Below are 18101 nucleotides of genomic sequence, written 5' to 3'. Positions count from 1 at the left end.
AGGTTTCGGTTTGGTGCACTGCTTTTGATCATGGCAGGACAGACATTCAAGATGAGCAGTGATGCGGCCGCCCAAGCACGTCCACCACAGATGACAATTTGTGCTGCATTGAAGGTCTGATTCTGGAGGACAGATGCATTTGAGTTAGTGATATTGCTGACGAACTGAACATCTCAGTAGGTACTGTGCATAACAGTGTTCATAAGTAACTGGGGTACAGGAAAAGTGTTCACGCTGGGTACCAAAGCAACTCATAGAAGTTCAAAACCAAAAGGATGGGATTGTCTCTTGTGCATTTGACACGGTACCATGAGGAGGGAGTGTAGTTCCTCCAGAGTATTGTTACAGTCAATGAAACGTGGGGGCATCATGTGACACCTATGACATGAAAACACGCACTGTCCTCACCTTCAAAGAAATTCAAAACAACTCTATCAGCACAGAAGGTTATGACAACCGTGTTTTGGAACCACAAGGGCGTGCTTCTTGTTGATTTCCTCACCAAGGGAGATACCGTGAATGCTGTCTACTATTGAGACAAATTGAGCCAGTTGCAGAGGGCAATACATTGAAAACGACCTGGGCTGCTGTGAACAAGCATCATATTGCTGCACAATATTATTATGCCAAGCCACACACAGTCAACCACACTCGTGGATTGTTACGGCGATATCATTGGGAGGTACTGGACCCTGTGGCGGGCTGGGCCGGGGGGCAGGGTGCCATGTGCCCCCCGGGACTACTACTACTGGGGGCACTACAAGGAGGGAACCACTACTGGAGGCACTGCAAGGGGGGACTACTACTACTGGGGGCAATACAAGGGGGGGACTACTACTACTGGGGGTACTACAAGGGAGGACTACTACTACTGGGGGTACTACAAGGGGGGAACCACTACTGGAGGCACTGCAAGGGGGGGACTACTACTACTGGGGGCAATACAAGGGGGGGACTTCTACTGGGGGCACTACAAGGGGGAACCACTACTTGAGGCACTGCAAGGGGGGGACCACTACTACTAGGGGCAATACAAGTGGGGGACTACTACTACTGGGGGCACTACAAGGGGAGGACTACTACTACTGGGGGCACTACAAGGGGGAACCACTACTGGAGGCACTGCAAGGGGGGGATTACTACTACTTGGGGCACTACAAGGGAGGGGACTACTACTACTAGGGGCACTACAAAGGGAGGGGACAACTACTAGGGGCACTGCATAGGGGGGGAGGGGACTACTACTAGGGGCACTACATAAGGGGGAGGGGACTAACACTGGGGGCACTGCATCGAGGGACCACTGCTGGGGGCTCTATAAAAAGGGCAATACTGGGGGTACTGCATAGGGTGGAGACTACAACTGGGGCCACTATTTAAGGGGCATTGCATAAGGGTTACCACTATTGGGGGCACTGCATGGGGGGTGGACTGCTACTGGGGGCACTATATAAGGGGCACTGCATAGGGGGTACCACTACTGGGGGCACTATATAAGGGGCTTACTACTGGGGGCACAAGGGGCACTGCACAGGGGGGACCACTACTGGGGGCACTGTATAAGGGGCACTGCATAGGGGGGATCACTACTGGGGGCACTACTGGAGGCCTGCATAAGGGGGTCCTCTTCTAGGGCACAGGGGGGCACTGCATATGGGCACCATGAGGGGGCTGCCCCTAATCTTTATTTTTACTTTACAGTAATCCCATATGGACCCACCTCCTCCCCGGAACACTTGAGGGGGGGTGGGGGGGGCGCTGTAGCGCGCACGTTCTTCGGGCACCCTGGCTACACGATACTCCTCTGCCAGGGCCGCCTGCATGCATTTGCCCCCCAGGCTAAAAGTTGCCAGCCAGCCCCTGACTGGACCATCCTCCCTACAGCCCTGACCTTGCACCGAGAGATTTCCATCTGCTTGGACCATTGAAGCAGCACCTGGGTGTTAGGCAATTCGCAACCAATGATGAAGTTCAGCAAGCTGTCATGTCCTGGCTTCAGGCACTTGACATTGATTTCTTCTATGCTGGAATAGATGCCTTGGTGTACTGTTAGAACAAATGCTTAGACAAGTATGGGGACTGTGTGGAAAAATAATCTGTACCAAGGCCATACTATTAATTATACATATATGTACAAGTTGAATACATTTACGCAATGAGAGGACTTGTTACCTTATTTATTGAACAACCCTCGTAAATATATGGAACAATTGTCCACACACATAACAAGTATAGTACTAATCAGCATGTATTAAAAAAGTTACATAAATTTCTAACACATAAAACACAATCTTGTATATGAGCTAAATGTGTCTGAAAAATATCTAAGATGTTGGTATGTTAGGGTAGTTGCAGTCTCTGGGACAGAACACTTTATAGGGTCTTGTTTGAAAACCCAATGTGTAACCTCAGGGCTGTGATGTCTAGATTAATCAACCTCCTGATAAATCACAAGTTTGCTCTTTACATCGACTGTCCACTCTGTTTATTCACATCCCAGACAAACAGTCAATCACCATCTTTGGATAGAAACAACTGAACTTTATTATCACATCTTCAAGACAGTGACAGTCCAACAGATGACAAATTTCTCTTTTATCCGTAATATAGGCCATCTCTGGGCTGGAAGTAATAAATCAATGTCTCCATTAAATCCAAACGACATTGTTGGCATACCTGATTTCACCCTGGTACTGTCCCTGTAGATTCACACAGTGTTCTGCACATCAAGTTCTAGACCAGGATTTTTCAACTCGCGTGTGATAATAAATGTTTTTCAAGTACACCATAAAGTGTGATTATTTATATACTAGATATACACTAGTGTATGTAGAATTGTAGATATATTCAAGTTAACACTTAATCTGTATACATTTATACCAACCTACTCCTTATTAATTAAATGCTTTAAAAATACCTCTTCTGATTAGTTTTGTTTTTTATTCTTAACTAATAAATTACAAATATTTTTTTACGTTGACATACTCTTTGAATGTTTCAAATAATCTGTACATTTGTATAAATTGGAACTATAAAGTGCATTACAGGAATCCACTTTTGTGTAATAGAAGTCTGCTATGTGCAGGGCCGGCACTACCATTGGGCAGCTTTAGGCAGCTGTGTAGGGTGCTGGGACCAGTGGGGGCACCACTGAGGCTGCATAACACTAACATTAAGGATGTACTGAATACTGGTCACAGACGCTGTATGCCGCATTGGCCCCGCCCCCTAACTTCACTAGGTCCGACTGTTCTTATAAGACACTAACAGAGTGTCACTGAAACTGCTGTGCAGCACCAGGAAGTCAGACAGCTAGGCAGCAGCAAGCGTCCCTATCCTTGCGCTTCCAGCCAGTGAGTCAGTGAAGCTCCGCTCCCTCCTACAGGGACAAGAGCTGCTGAAAATGTATACACGGAGCTGCCAGTGCAGACAGAACTCATGGATTAAATATAATAAAAAGTGTGTATATATGAGTGTGTGTATATAATATATGTGTGTGTGTAACTGTGTATATATGTGTGTGTGTATATAATATATGTGTGTGTGTATATATGTGTGTGTGTATATATATATGTGTGTGTGTATATATATGGAAGAGAACACTGGCACCTGACAACATGCCCTGCTCTTAGGTATTTAAGTTTTCACTTATTTGTTTTGTGAGCACCTTCACAAAAATGTAAAAACATTGAAACATTGGTCACCTGAGCTATCGCCTCATGCCGTCATTTCCATTTCTACATTTTAACCATGACTGCCGTAGTGCTCTCTGGGTGGCACAGGATTTGTGATCATTTCTAGCAGTGTACTGCTGACCCCTTTTTTTATAAATATGATTTTCAAAAGTTCTTTTCATTGAATTTGTTGAATCTGGGGTAGTATGCATGCACACAAGTTTCAGCAGTTGCCTGGTATACTGAGCATTGCTCAACTGTCCTAGTGACTTTTTTTTTATTATTATTATTATTATTATTATTATTATTATTATTTAGGTCTGAAAAAAATTTTGGTGATAGAAATTGCAAAACCTTTATTATACTCTTATTTAAAATTATATATGTATAATACATGTCTACTCTCCTGATTTGGCCGCGAGTTTCCCGAAAATCGGGTGCCGCTCCCTGCCCCCCAGAAAAGTAGGCAAGCCTCCCGGCCCGAAATGCAGCCACAAATACTAGCAGCAGGGGGCTAATGACGCGATTCGCACTGAATTACGTCAAAATGACCCCGAGCCTGCTTCACAATGTCGGAAAGCTCGGCATTGTGCAGCAGGGGCAGGCCAAAACGTTGCAATCGTGTGGCCATGCCCCTGGCTCCACCCCTAATTGGCATGTAATGTGCCCGCCTGCAGTCCTCTATGCGGGGCCCGCCCCCTGCTAAGCCGACCTGGCTGCTCCCTCCCGGAGGGGGCAGTTAGGATGTCGGCAAGCATGATATGTATGCAGGAATAGAGATAGTAGGGGTAGCTTAAGTTATTTGTATAATGTATGGTTTTAAATTACATATACAGTAGATTAAAAAAATATATATTTTTTTTACATTTTATTTTTTTTTACTACCTTTTTCACTTTTCTTCAAAAGTTGAACTGAAAGCCCAAGTCCGGGGTGTAAATTTCACTGTGTGTGCGTGAATAAGCAAAAACCATGCATATATGCATTTTTTTGCTTCATAAATGTTATATTATTTAAATAATATTTAAAAGTGCTTGTGTATATATGTGTGTGAAAAGGCTGTTAAGGGGAGCAGGGGCAGTAGGGTGAAGCTTTGCCTAGGGTGCCTAGAAACCTTGCACCCATCCTGGTTACGTGATACATATACAAGCAATAATATATTGAAAATATATGTCAATTACTGTTCTGGAAGTCTATACACTTTTGTGGTTTCCTAAGATCCACACTTTACAATTCTATTTTATAGGATTAAGTATAAACAAGGTGCTTTTATGCTTTAATATCATACATTTATATAAGTCCTAAATTACCTATTCACTGCTTTTCAAAAGTAACATATACAATTTGTAGAAAATTGTAAAGGCTTTGTAAAATAATTGAAATACTGCATATAACGTATTAATGGAAAAACAAAGAATGGAAAACAAAATGATTACGAAACCTTTAAGAACACGCAATGCCCTGCCCCCCCCCCCTTCCATCAAGCTCGTTGGTAAAATGCATATCGCTCACAATCCCCGTTACTTGTCCTTGAATCACTGATATTTAAAACATTCTGTATTACTTAGCTCAGTGTAGGGATTTGCAATCTCCTTCTCCATACCTCTTTTCCATACCTCTTTTCCATACCTCTTCTTCATACCACTTCTCCATACCACTTCTCCATACCTCTTCTCCATACCACTTCTCCATACCTCTTCTCCATACCACTTCTCCATACCTCTTCTCCATACCTCTCCTCCATACCACTTTTCCATACCTCTTCTCCATACCACTTCTCCATAACTCTTTTCCATACCACTTCTCCATACCACTTCTCCATGCCTCTTCTCCATACCTCTTCTCCATACCACTGCTCCATACCTCTTCTCCATACCACTGCTCCATACCTCTTCTCCATACCACTTCTCCATACCTCTTCTCCATACCATTTCTCCATACCACTTCTCCATACCACTTCTCCATACCACTTCTCCATACCTCTTCTCCATACCACTTCTCCATACCTCTTCTCCATACCACTTCTCCATACCTCTTCTCCATACCACTTATCCATACCTCTTCTCCATACCACTTCTCCATACCACTTCTCCATACCACTTCTCCATACCTCTTCTCCATACCACTTCTCCATACCTCTTCTCCATACCACTTCTCCATACCACTTCTCCATACCTCTTCTCCATACCACTTCTCCATACCACTTCTCCATACCTCTTCTCCATACCACTTATCCATACCTCTTCTCCATACCACTTATCCATACCACTTCTCCATACCACTTCTCCATACCATTTCTCCATACCACTTCTCCATACCTCTTCTCCATACCACTTCTCCATAACTCTTTTCCATACCACTTCTCCATAAAGTTCTCCATACCTCTTCTCCATACCACTTCTCCATACCACTTCTCCATACCACTTCTCCATACCTCTTCTCCATACCATTTCTCCATACCACTTCTCCATACCACTTCTCCATACCTCTTCTCCATACCACTTCTCCATACGTCTTCTCCATACCATTTCTCCATACCATTTCTCCATACCATTTCTCCATACCACTTCTCCATACCACCATACCACTTCTCCATACCACTTCTTCATACCTCTTCTCCATACCACTTCTCCATACCTCTTCTCCATACCACTTCTCCATACCACTTCTCCATACCTCTTCTCCATACCACTTCTCCATACCTCTTCTCCATACCACTTCTCCATACCACTTCTCCATACCTCTTCTCCATACCACTTCTCCATACCTCTTCTCCATACCACTTCTCCATACCTCTTCTTCATACCTCTTCTCCATACCACTTCTCCATACCTCTTCTCCATACCACTTCTCCATAACTCTTTTCCATACCACTTCTCCATAGCACTTCTCCATACCTCTTCTCCATACCACTTCCCAATACCTCTTCTTCATACCACTGCTCCATACCTCTTCTCCATACCACTTCTCCATACCTCTTCTCCATACATCTTCTCCATACCACTTCTCCATACCTCTTCTCCATACCATTTCTCCATACCACTTCTCCTTACCACTTCTCCATACCACTTCTCCATACCTCTTCTCCATACCACTTCTCCATACCTCTTCTCAAAGCCAAAACGTTGGTGCCTTATTTAAGAAGCAGCAGCTTTTGTAAGCTTTTGCTTCCCAGCGGGTTGCAGGTGAATATTTAAAGCGTCACCTGCAGTCAGTGTAAAGCATGTCAGGCTTTACACTGACTGCGGATGCTGTTTTAAATTTTCACCTGTAACCTGCCAGGAAGCAGTGGTGCTTCGTAAATAAAGCCATTTGTATAGAAATCAGGGAAACATGCTATGGGGATGTGTTTGCTCTTGAGTGATAATCAGCTCTCTGCACATGAGTGCCAGTTGCACTGTGCATGCATCAAAGTCCATTACTGTAGTCGCAAGCAGCAACTCATTACTTGCAGAGTGAAGGGCAATTTGGGGGAGGTAACAGTGTGGGCCACCATAAGTGCAGTTGTGCTGCAACCATATTTTAGGGCATGTCGCTGCTGCATCTGCGATGCCTTACGCACAAAACATGGCTCCGGCATCCCAGTTGAAACTGCCATTCTGCGGGACCACAGGGTTACTCAGGAAGCCGATTATTGAAGGATCTGCCTATGAGGCAGAAGAAGTTGCTTGGATTTGCAATGGCGTCTGTGACATTAGCATATTTTCGCATATACTCTACGTACAAAATCGCAGCAGTGTCGGAAATAGCATACTTCTCTAAATCAGGCCTTATGTTAATTATGAATTTATTATTGTATGTAACATTCTGAATTAATTCATAAACATGGTAACAGGCTATACCCAGACATATGTAAAATGTTAGTATGGGGCATCTTTTGTGAGGAGGGGGCCCGTGTCCATTCTCCGTCCGGGGCCCCCTCCTCTCTTTCCGGCAACCGGAGCATTAGTAGACTCTGGGCACTAGAGTGTGCCCGGAGTCTACTGCACATGCGCAAGACGCAGGAAAAATGGCCGCAGCGACCATTTTTCCAGCTCTTTGTACAGCGCTGACACCTGGCGCAGGAACCCGGAGAGGTAAGTTTTAAACAATATGGGTGCAGGATGTGCGGTGCGGGTCCCCCCTGGCCCATGTGCATCGCAAACCCTGTACCCATTATACTGTAGATACTCTCCTGATGTTTGTTCTTCCAGTTGAAACAAACTGTTTAGATTCACTGTGCCAGTTACATAAACTGAGGTTGTCCTTCTGTAGATTCTGGACAGACATGCAACAGTGGAGAAGCTCCTATCATGTGACCTCAGGCTGCAGGCAGAATACCTTTTCTAGATGGAGAGCTAACATAAAAGGATTTGGGGAATGTGATTAGGACGATGTTTTAAATGACTAAACAGTACTCCTACTTTTTTTTACTTATACCCCTTTCAGATATACAACCCGGGAAATTTCCTGCTCAGACCCTGGAATTTCTCCTTTGCAAATTCCCAGGTATTTGGTCGAGACCCCCCTTTCACACTACAGTGTCTACCCGGGAAATTCCCAGGTAGACCACTTTCAGAATAGAGCAGGGTTTTTTCTGCTTACCTGCCTCTTCTCTACCGTCTGCTCCTCCTAGCCTATCCCCACTCTGGCTGCTGATGATGATGTCATCATTCAGCAGCCGGAAGCCGGCCAATCATAATGCAGATTTTTTTTTTATTATTATAATTTTTTTTTTATTTATTTTAAATCCCTGGTGGTCCAGCGGGAGTGCAGGCAGCCCGCTGTGGCACAGCCGGCCGGTGCTGGGGGTGGTGAGCAGCAGCGCTGAGCGTCCTATAGGATGCTCTGCGCTGCCACCTCAAAGCAGCAGTGCTGAGCGTCCTATAGGACGCTCTGCACTGTCAGCTCAAAGCAGCAGCACTGAGCATCCTATAGGACGCTCTGTGCTGTCAGCTCAAAGCAGCAGCGCTGACCGTCCTATAGGATGCTCTGCGCTGTCAACTAAATGTAAAAGCTGCTTGGTGCTGCCCGGGAGTAGTAAATTCCCGGGTAGCACCATTCACACAGAAGCAGGGTAATTTCCCGGGACTTAAGTCCCGGGAAAAACCCTGGTCGATTGCAGGGGCGGCTACCCGAGAATGTGTTCCCGGGTAGGTACCTTTCAGACAGACACTGCTACCCGGGAATTTGGCTGAGGCAGGCCAAATTCCCGGGAATCTCGAGATGTCTGAAAGGGGTATTAGAGCAGTGGTTCCCAAACTTTTTTGAATCACGCTGCCCTAGAGTATCAGCATTGTTTTCACGGCACCTCTAAGCCAAATGTTTGTTATTGAGAAATTCAGAAAAAATGTAGTAAAGTAAATTGTGCTTACCTGTCATCTTTAGGTTCAGTTAGAGTATGTGGTTGTGGACAGGTTTGCGCTTCTGTTTGTCCACATATTTAAATTACATTGACCATAAATAATTTGATTTTGTGCTAGACCACCAACCTGTGGCACCCCTGCAAGTGTCCCGATGCACCCCAGGGTGCCTAGACACACAGTTTGGGAACCACTGACTTAGAGTATAATAAATCAGATAGGTTGTATACACCAGAAGGTGCCCACATTCTGTGTGACAAATGAAATATCTAAAAATGTTTTAGTCCTGTCCACGGATAAAACTATTTTGGGGAAAAGTGCTGTAACTCAAGGAGTGGAACCTGAGTGTGACCAGACTTATTAGGGGCAGGTTATATGAACCTTGTATGATAAAACTAAAGGCCTGATTCAGAGATGTACACTAAAGTCGCCACAACAGCGAGTTTTGTATGCAGTGCCTGTGCGAAAATACACAAATGTCGCAGCCACCAGGATTTGTATTGAGACGCCCACCAGCGGCTTTGCAAAAGACGCAGCATCAGTAGCAGATCGGTTGATTATCGGACTTCTGAGCAACCCTATGGTTGGGCAGAATGGCCATAAAAACTGAGATTTTTACTGTATATGGGATCATAGGCGCAAGCAGAGACACGCCCCAAAACTGGTCGTAACAAGCCTGCGTTTGAGTCACTACCCATTGACGCCCACAAAACGGTCCCCGCCAACAAGGAAGAGCATTAATGGAAGCTACCTAACATTTACAAGGGATGGAGAATAGACTCTGGGAACACCTGCTCCTATTTCCGTTTATGACAGCGTTGTCTACATAGCTATATGGACACACCATCTGGTAGGAGTCCATCAATCTGTATTTTAATTTTGATTTTCCATGTTTGTTTTATATTTTTCATATTAAAGTGGAATTACACTCTTTAGTGTGTTTTCATTTACCCTGACATATGTGGTGAGAATAGCTAATGGAGGTTAAAGATTGTATATGACGTATCTGTGTACATGAAAAATTCTTGGGGTTTAGAGAACAATCTGTTTGAAAGAATCAGGATTATCCAGACTTACATTTCTTAAGGAACGTACAGTATATCTGCTCATAATTGATATTACAGCACCTATTTGATTGGTTTGTACTTTTGTGATATTTTATTTATTAAGTTGGTCCATAATTTCCAGAGAAAGGGAGGCACAGCCTCCTCTGGATGAGGATCATTTGAATACTTGCCACTGTGTCTGTCCACAAATTCTGGATCAGCACCAAATATATTTTAATGTAAATAAATCCATATGATTAATTATAATAAGCTTTGTACACGACACTCTATCAACATTTGCAAATAAGAATACATTGCTAGCATTCATTAACATAACTGTGATGCTTCATGGTTAATGCTTTATGCCTGTTATAGGAGCTTAATAAACCTTTGCTTTCACAGAAACACTAAAATCTCCACCCTTATATAAAAAACTGCAAAATGTGTTACATTTGTGCAAATGCCGAAAACCAATAAATGTGCTTTCTATATGATCTCTTCATCTAGAAAGCTTTATTAGTGCAATGTCATTTTTCTGCATAGCCTCAGTTCTCATAATTGATCTTTTCACCATTTCTAAGTAAATGCACACAGTTTTCTTTAATTGTTATTACAAACTCATTATTAACCAGGGGCGCCGAAAAGAGGAGGAGAATGTACTAATTGCCTGGGCCCGATGGAGGGGCCCTTGTTCGCCGCCCCCAACTTCCCCCTTACCTTTCAGTGGCAGCAGCCTGTGTCTCCTCAGTTCAGCACACGCACTTACATTAGGCCACGCACCCTATTACCCTGGCACGGCTGAGCTCACTACGGCCCTGATTAGAGTACTATTATTATGTGGCTTGCTACCTTCTCATTGAAAAACAAAATGTAAACTTACCAGCTTTTCTGCAGCATGGAGATGTTACCACATTATTTCAATAAATTTAAAAATATATACATACAGCAATAGCCGTACTGATAGTTAAATGTTATTATAGTACTCAGGGAATAAGGTTTTAGAATGGATATGCTGCAATCTACAGCTCACAATTAGTTTTACAGCAGAAGGGCAGTATAAAAGATAAGTGATAGGAATGTAGAAAGCACTGGGATCAAAGAGGTTGTCTCAGGAGTGGATGTGAGTGTCACATGATCAGCTCGTATCTTGGGGAAAAAAGTTAGGGGTCTATTTACTAAGCAGTGTTAGGAGACAGAGTGAAAAGTGATAAGAAAGTGATAAGGTGCCAGCCAATCAGCTCCCAACTGTCATTTTTCAAACACAGCCTGTGAGATGACAGTTTTCTTATCAACACTGCTTAGTAAATAGACCCCTAAGTCTCATTGCTGTCCAATTCCCAGTTCACACTGCTATAAATGTTGTGATATGGCTTGTGGTTTACGTACCCCCTTTCATAAAGTTCAAATCATCCTATGCCCAGTTTCAGCATATGAATACAATATGTATGGTGTGTCTAGTTAACAAACCATACTTATTGGTAAGCATGATTTTGATCTAAATATTCACAAGTACATTTCAGCATTCATAGGCCTATGTAATGTTGTGTTGTTTAGTAAATATACATTGTTCATGGGGAACAAGATCCAAGTGAGTAACTCAATGCCTACAAAGCAGGGGATGGGAAATTGGAAAATACTGTAAATCATGAAACAACAAATGGAAAAGAGCGAGCAGCAGTGAGGGAGATTGCTCCTGTTCAGACTTTAATCCATCAGGTAACTTTGGTGGTATGGGGAGAATATGATTAATCACTGTACTGCATCATAGAGGATATTGCACTATTGGGCACATTGACCCATCTGAGTCTGCTACAGTGTTCTGTTGCATAGATAAATTATGCTTTCCACATTTGTGCTTTCATCTTGACCTGAAGTTTACATCTATCCTTTTCAGCTTCTGTCCAGGGTCCCTGGGAGAGGGCAATCTCACCAAATAAAGTGCCATACTACATAAAGTAAGTGCCATCTTCACTGTGTGATACATGAATGTGGTGTAATACTTGCATTTGTACAGATTTCGAGATGGTGTTTCTTTAAGATCATGGTCTGTCCTTCTAATTATGTCCTCATGGGTATTTTGGTTTGTAGTGATGTGACATAAGCTAAACTGTAATAGCATGTAAGAAGCTGAACACTGAGAGTAAACTGCATTAGTATAGCTTCCTAGTCCGTGTTCTAAATCATGTGATATTTGCTTGGTGACCTATATAAAATGAGTTAGTAACCCTCTTCTCCCTTGGGCACATGTCTTCATTAAGTGCGGTCATCACAGTTAACGCAGCTCTGGCCTCAGAGTGCTGGTCTAAAGATTTTCTTTTTCTGTTACAAAATTATGTAGACTAATTGCTAGTGCTCCTCTAAAGAGGTCATGTTATTTAAAATGTGATGATAAAACAGCTCGGGCTGTCATTGGTCTTCATGTTTCTAGCTCTAAAACTGATTAGGACTATGCCACAGCGATTCCATAGGCATCAATATAAAATATGAATTACCAGATAACGCATGTAGAAATTAGGGATGTGCGCCGGACCATTTTTGCCGGATTTGGATTTGGATTTGGTTCTAATTCGTCGTCCGGCTTTGGATTTGGATTTGGATTTGCCAAACTGCGGTGACTGGCTTTGGATTTGGATTTGGATTTGGATTTGGATTTTTTTACAAAAATTGACAAAAAAAGCTAAAATCACATAAATTGGTCTTTTTTTTCTTCCTAGAGTATTATTAACCTCAATAACATTAATTTCCAGTCAATTTAGACCATATCACAGCTTATAATATTGTTTTCAACATTATTGGCCAAAGGTTGCAGTGAGCTGACTGGTTACTAAGCGACAAAGCAGCGGCACAACGACACAGACACCACAGTATAAAGCACATCTATGACACATTGCCACACAGCAGTGGCAGAAATGAAAAGTAGTGCACCCACCCAGTGGGGTACGGCCAGCAGAGTCACAGTACTTGTTTACAAAGTGGGCTACGGCCCTAGGAGTCACAGTGCACAATCTTATTAGCATTACACCGCACATAGGGCCTGATTCACATTACACCATAAAGTAGTGTCTCTTATTTATGTTACGACACACAGTAGTGCCCCTTTTACACAATGCCCACAGTAGTGACCCTTTTACACAATGCCCACAGTAGCGGTGTCCCTTACACAATGTCCCCCAGCAGTGGTGCCCCCTATGCAGTCCCCTTAGTAGTACGGTCCACTATGCAGTGCCCCCAGTTGAATGCTCCCCAGTAGTATGCCCCCCATTAGCAGGCCCCCCCAGTAGTATGTCCCCCATTAGCAGGCCCCCCCAGTAGTATGCCCCCCATTAGCATGCCACCCAGTAGTATGCCCCCCCAGTAGTATGGCTCCCCCAGTAGTAGGCTGCCCCAGTAGCAGGCCCCCCCAGTAGTAGGCTGCTCCAGTAGTAGCCCCCCCTGTAGTATGGGCCCCCCCCTGTAGTATGGCCCCCCCTGTAGTAGGCCCCCCCAGTAGTATGGCCCCCCCAGTAGCAGACCCCCCCCCAGTAGTATAGCCCCCCCCAGTAGCAGGCCCCTCTGTAGTATGGCCCCCCCAGTAGTATTGCCTCCCCCAGTAGCAGACCCCCCCCCAGTAGTGCAGACCCCCCCCCCAGTAGTATAGCCCCCCCAGTAGCAGGCCCCTCTGTAGTATGGCCCCCCCAGTAGTATAGCCCCCCCCCCAGTAGCAGACCCCCCCAGTAGTGCAGACCCCCCCCCCCAGTAGCGCCCCCGGACCTTTGACAAGTAAAAAAATAAAAAAAATAAAACTTACCTGTATCCCCGCTCCCGCGCCGTCCGCTCTGTCACACGCTGAGGAGGGAGCCGGAAGACGGAGCTCATGTGTGAGCTCCAGCCGGCTCCCTCCGTGCAGCAGCCAATGAGAGTCTGTGTGACTCTCATTGGCTGCTGTAACAAACACACAGCTGCCGCTGGCGGCTGTGTGTCTGTGTCTGTGTAGGGCAGAGCGCTATCACTGCGCTCTGCCCTACACGCGAGGAGACCTGATGTCGGATTCTCTAGTGAGAATCCGACATCAGGCGGCCGCCGTTCGGCCCCGAACGGGGATCCGAGTCAGGCGGTGAACACCCGAACAGGGTTCGGGTGGACTCGGATCCCCAATGTTCGGAGCGGTTCGGATTCCACAGAATCCGAACCGCTCATCTCTAGTAGAAATGAACCAATATGTGACAAATCAGGCAACTTTTAGGCAAGCTAAGACAAGGCATTAAGCAACATGAGTAATATGCTACTTTATTTTACTTTAAATGACCAAAACATTCACAGTGAACCATCTCTTGCATGTTGCTGTGTATTTGCTATATAAACGCTGTCAGGGGCGTATTAAGAGAGAAGGGGGCCCGTGTGCACTCCCCGTGTGGGGCCCCCTCCTCTCTTCCCGGTGGCTGGCAGCCGACCGACGCGGCTGGCCAGCCACCGGAGCATTAGTAGACTCCGGGCACTAGAGTGTGCCCGGAGTCTACTGCGCATGCGCAGAACACCGGAAAATGGCCGCGGCGGCCATTTTCCGGTGTTCTGAGCACTGCTGACACCCACCGCAGGACCACTGAAAGGTAAGTTTAAAATAATATAGGTGCAGGGTGTGTGGTCCGGGGCCCCGCTGGACACACTGCACCCATTATAGATACACCACTGAACACTATATACTGTATATTGGAAATAGCATGTCCTTTTTGAACCATTAGTGAGCTGCTATAAATAAATTATTGTGTGAGCTATTTAGGCTCCTACCCAACATAGAAAATTAACCAAATAGGATAAATTCAGGCGCTGGTATGGGTTGTTGTTCTAAAGCAGCTACTAAGTGGCTGGAGTAGTCAACTCCAGTAAATATCAAAAAACCATACAAAATAAGATAGCAGCGCTATATGTAATACTTAATTCCTTATATCGAATGCACAAATTCAATGATCATAATGCATATGTTACAGTGATTCACAATATTTAATATTCGTAAGAATAAATAAAACTAATATACATATAAAATTATAAAAAGCATTTCATCTTGTCAGCTGCATTGTGCAAGAACCAAAAAGAGGGAAATATATATATATATATATATATATATATAGGCAGTATTGCTTGTTCCTATTTAAGTCACTGGACCAACTTGAGGTTAAACAACTTGAAATTAAGGACTCTTCTTTCGTGGGGGCATGATACACATAGAGCCATATTCAATATGAGCCGTGCCGCGATACTGTTTTGCGGCCCAGACTTTCCGACTACTTCACCTGTTCTGCAGGCAGAAAAGTATCGCGGCCGTTCCTGCTTTACCCCGTATTCAACATGGAAGTACGTGAAAACGGGACCCGGCGAAATTGAAACAGGCGGAAAGTATTGTAATTTTTGGGGAAATCAGCCTGACACCCCCCAAAAGATGCTCTGACATGGGGGTTAGCTATGGTACCCCCCGATTTGGCTTGCTGAAGGTGTTTGATGATTTTAAACGGGCTCAATAGCTGTTAAATAGCGTTTTTCTATACGTGGTGCAGAATAGTATTTAGGAGCTTTTTCCAGAAAATAACTTATCCCAGCAAATTTGAGATACTTGAAAATGGGGGCCAGCATATTTAAAAGTTGCTAAAATGAAATTGAAAAATCATGAAAAATCCACCTGCCGCATGCACAAGCAATCAAAAAAACACCTGGGGAATACTTGGGGACCCCCCCAGAGTCAAGTTCGCTAGTTTTTAAGTTTGTACCCCAACATTTTTTTTGTTCACCCTCTTTTTCAAAGTCATTTTTTGGGGTGTCCTTAAGTATTTTTTAATTTTTTTTTACACAGATTACCTCTGGGAGACTGTCTGAAGGCTGCACGTGGGTTCCCACAACGTTGTACCCCAAAACCCAATTCTGCACTTTTTTCTGCCTCCCATTCATAGGCGAAACTTTTTCGCCTATTACTTTGCATTGACTTTCCACCTAGGCGGAAAGTCTTTCAAACTGAATACGGGGTAAAAGTAAAACAGTCGAAATGACGTCATAAGTGAAAAGTTTCCGCCAAAAACACACGGAAACTGACTTTTTGCCTCAAATTGAATACGGCCCTTAGTTGGTAATTCTAACAGATACACTGCTGGAGGATAATATCCCGTTACTGATAGTTTTAATCATAGTAATCCAATGTAAAGGGTAAGTCCTCACCAGTATTGTGATGTCTCTTTAGTGGAGCCTCATCCATCGGCATGTAAGAAGTTTCCAATAAGCACAAGGAAGTCCCAATTAAGATGATGCAAATTTCCAGTGCAGGTTGAAGCGATTCCACAAAAAATATAGGTTCTTGAGCTAGGTAAGGGTGAACACTGATGCGTTTCGATGTTGACCTGTGAAGCTTTATCAAAGGACCTTTGATAAAGCTGCACAGGGCAGCAGCGAAATGCGTCAGTTCTGATTACAGACATTAAGAGCCTGCTGGCACCTATAGTCCACCTGTAAAAAAAAGTAAACAAAAGACAAGACACACATCGAGTATTGTAGCCCTCATTCACCAATTTATTACAAGATGAAGAGGTCATGTCATCTTCAGCCCATGTAAGTAAACAAAAACTTCACTACTGCTCTTTACAGTGCCCTGTCGTGAATACCAGGTCACTCTGTCACGCTCCATAGAAATGAATGGGGATATGCTGATTAGTCAGCAGGTGGCAGTTCCTACTGCAATTTTTTTGGGGGGTCTCCACTTCCTTAGGGATTCCAGCTGACCAGTTTGGGTGGGGTTGCTGTTATGGCAGGGGGACACCCCATGCTTTGTATCTTATGTTGCACAGCAAGTGGGGCAGATTGAAAATTTGCAAAGATTTATATTTTACAGGGCGTCGTCTAAACAAACTGCAGTGTAAAAATAAAGCTGGTCCGGCATTTGTGGTCTACGTACAAAAGCAGCCAGTATTTACCCTGCATGCAAAAATAATGTATGTATTCGTACCTCTTGCATTGCACATGGTTTGTTCCAGGTGCAGAGTTACTTGCTTCTTTTGCTTTGCTCCCACCTCAGAATCAGACTCTCAACGCCAAGATTCTCATAAATACACCATTTTTCCGTATGATTTGTGGAAGGGCAACTGCAGTTTAAACACTACTTCGGATACATGACAATAACAATAATACAGGATATGTAGATCAGCAGCTAAAATTCTGAGATAACTCCATCCTAGCATCTGTTAAATGAAGCACATTATTAATTATTAATATTTACAAGCTGAATTAATTAGAGCAACATGACAACAAAGCTTATAGCAGAATATTCCTTCATAGTTGCCATCTTTTTAATATATATTTTCCATTTTTAAGCCATTTAGTGCCTGATTCAGAGGTGGACACTATTGCAGCCGCTTCTGTGCCTTTTGCTGCACGGTGACTATGAATTTCTGCTAATGCCGCAGCCGATGGGTTTTCTACTGAGACGCTCACGGACTGCATCGCTAAGCCGCTGCTGTGAATAAACAGTCGCACCACCAAAATGCACGTCATTCGCACCGTCGGACATTAGAGCAGCCCTAGAATGTCAGAATGTCCTTGAAAACATGGCGTCTCTGTCATTGCAACTGTGTCTTTGGATGTAGTCGCTGGCCGCGGCACGCCTGCATCTGACTAGTCACCCCGTTACCTCCCAGGAGCTCCCACTGAAATTGACACTCTCATTAATCATCAGCATGCATGTGCAGTGCGATTCAGACGCATGCGCAGGCTTAAAAGTAAAACATCGTCTGTTTGCGACATTGCGTCCAACTCTGAATCCGGCCCTCAGTGACATGTTCATTTGAGAAGTGCACAGTGCTGATTATTTTCGGACTTCTTACAATATAATACTCGTATGTTCTCATACCATAAAAACAGAAAACAATCCCATCTATTCACTTACATGGCTCACATTAGCTGCCAGTGAATGTGCAGTCTAGAAAAGCCACATCATTCAGAAAGACACCTAAAATGAACGGGTTCCAGCTCTGCTGCAAGGACAATAAATCTGCATTGTTTGTTACAGCCGTGTCATTATTACAATAAG

General features: G+C 44.1%; 1 protein-coding gene across 4 annotated transcripts in view; it reads left to right on the top strand.

Moving 5' to 3' along the window:
• The window catches only part of DMD (dystrophin), a 2214077-nt gene that overhangs the window by 1851432 nt on the left and 344544 nt on the right, over positions 1–18101 (top strand). For all 4 annotated transcript variants that reach the window (XM_088454197.1, XM_088454193.1, XM_088454194.1 and 1 more), the window contains one exon: positions 11955–12015. In XM_088454197.1, the coding sequence (XP_088310323.1) occupies positions 11955–12015 (61 nt within the window). The remainder of the gene's footprint in view (positions 1–11954; positions 12016–18101) is intronic.

Source organism: Taudactylus pleione, unplaced genomic scaffold (genome assembly GCF_031769625.1).
Source record: "Taudactylus pleione unplaced genomic scaffold, aTauple2 ptg000609l, whole genome shotgun sequence".
Taxonomy (NCBI): domain Eukaryota; kingdom Metazoa; phylum Chordata; class Amphibia; order Anura; family Myobatrachidae; genus Taudactylus; species Taudactylus pleione.
The sequence above is the reverse complement of the archived record's forward strand: the minus strand, read 5'-3'. Positions and strand labels throughout refer to the sequence as shown.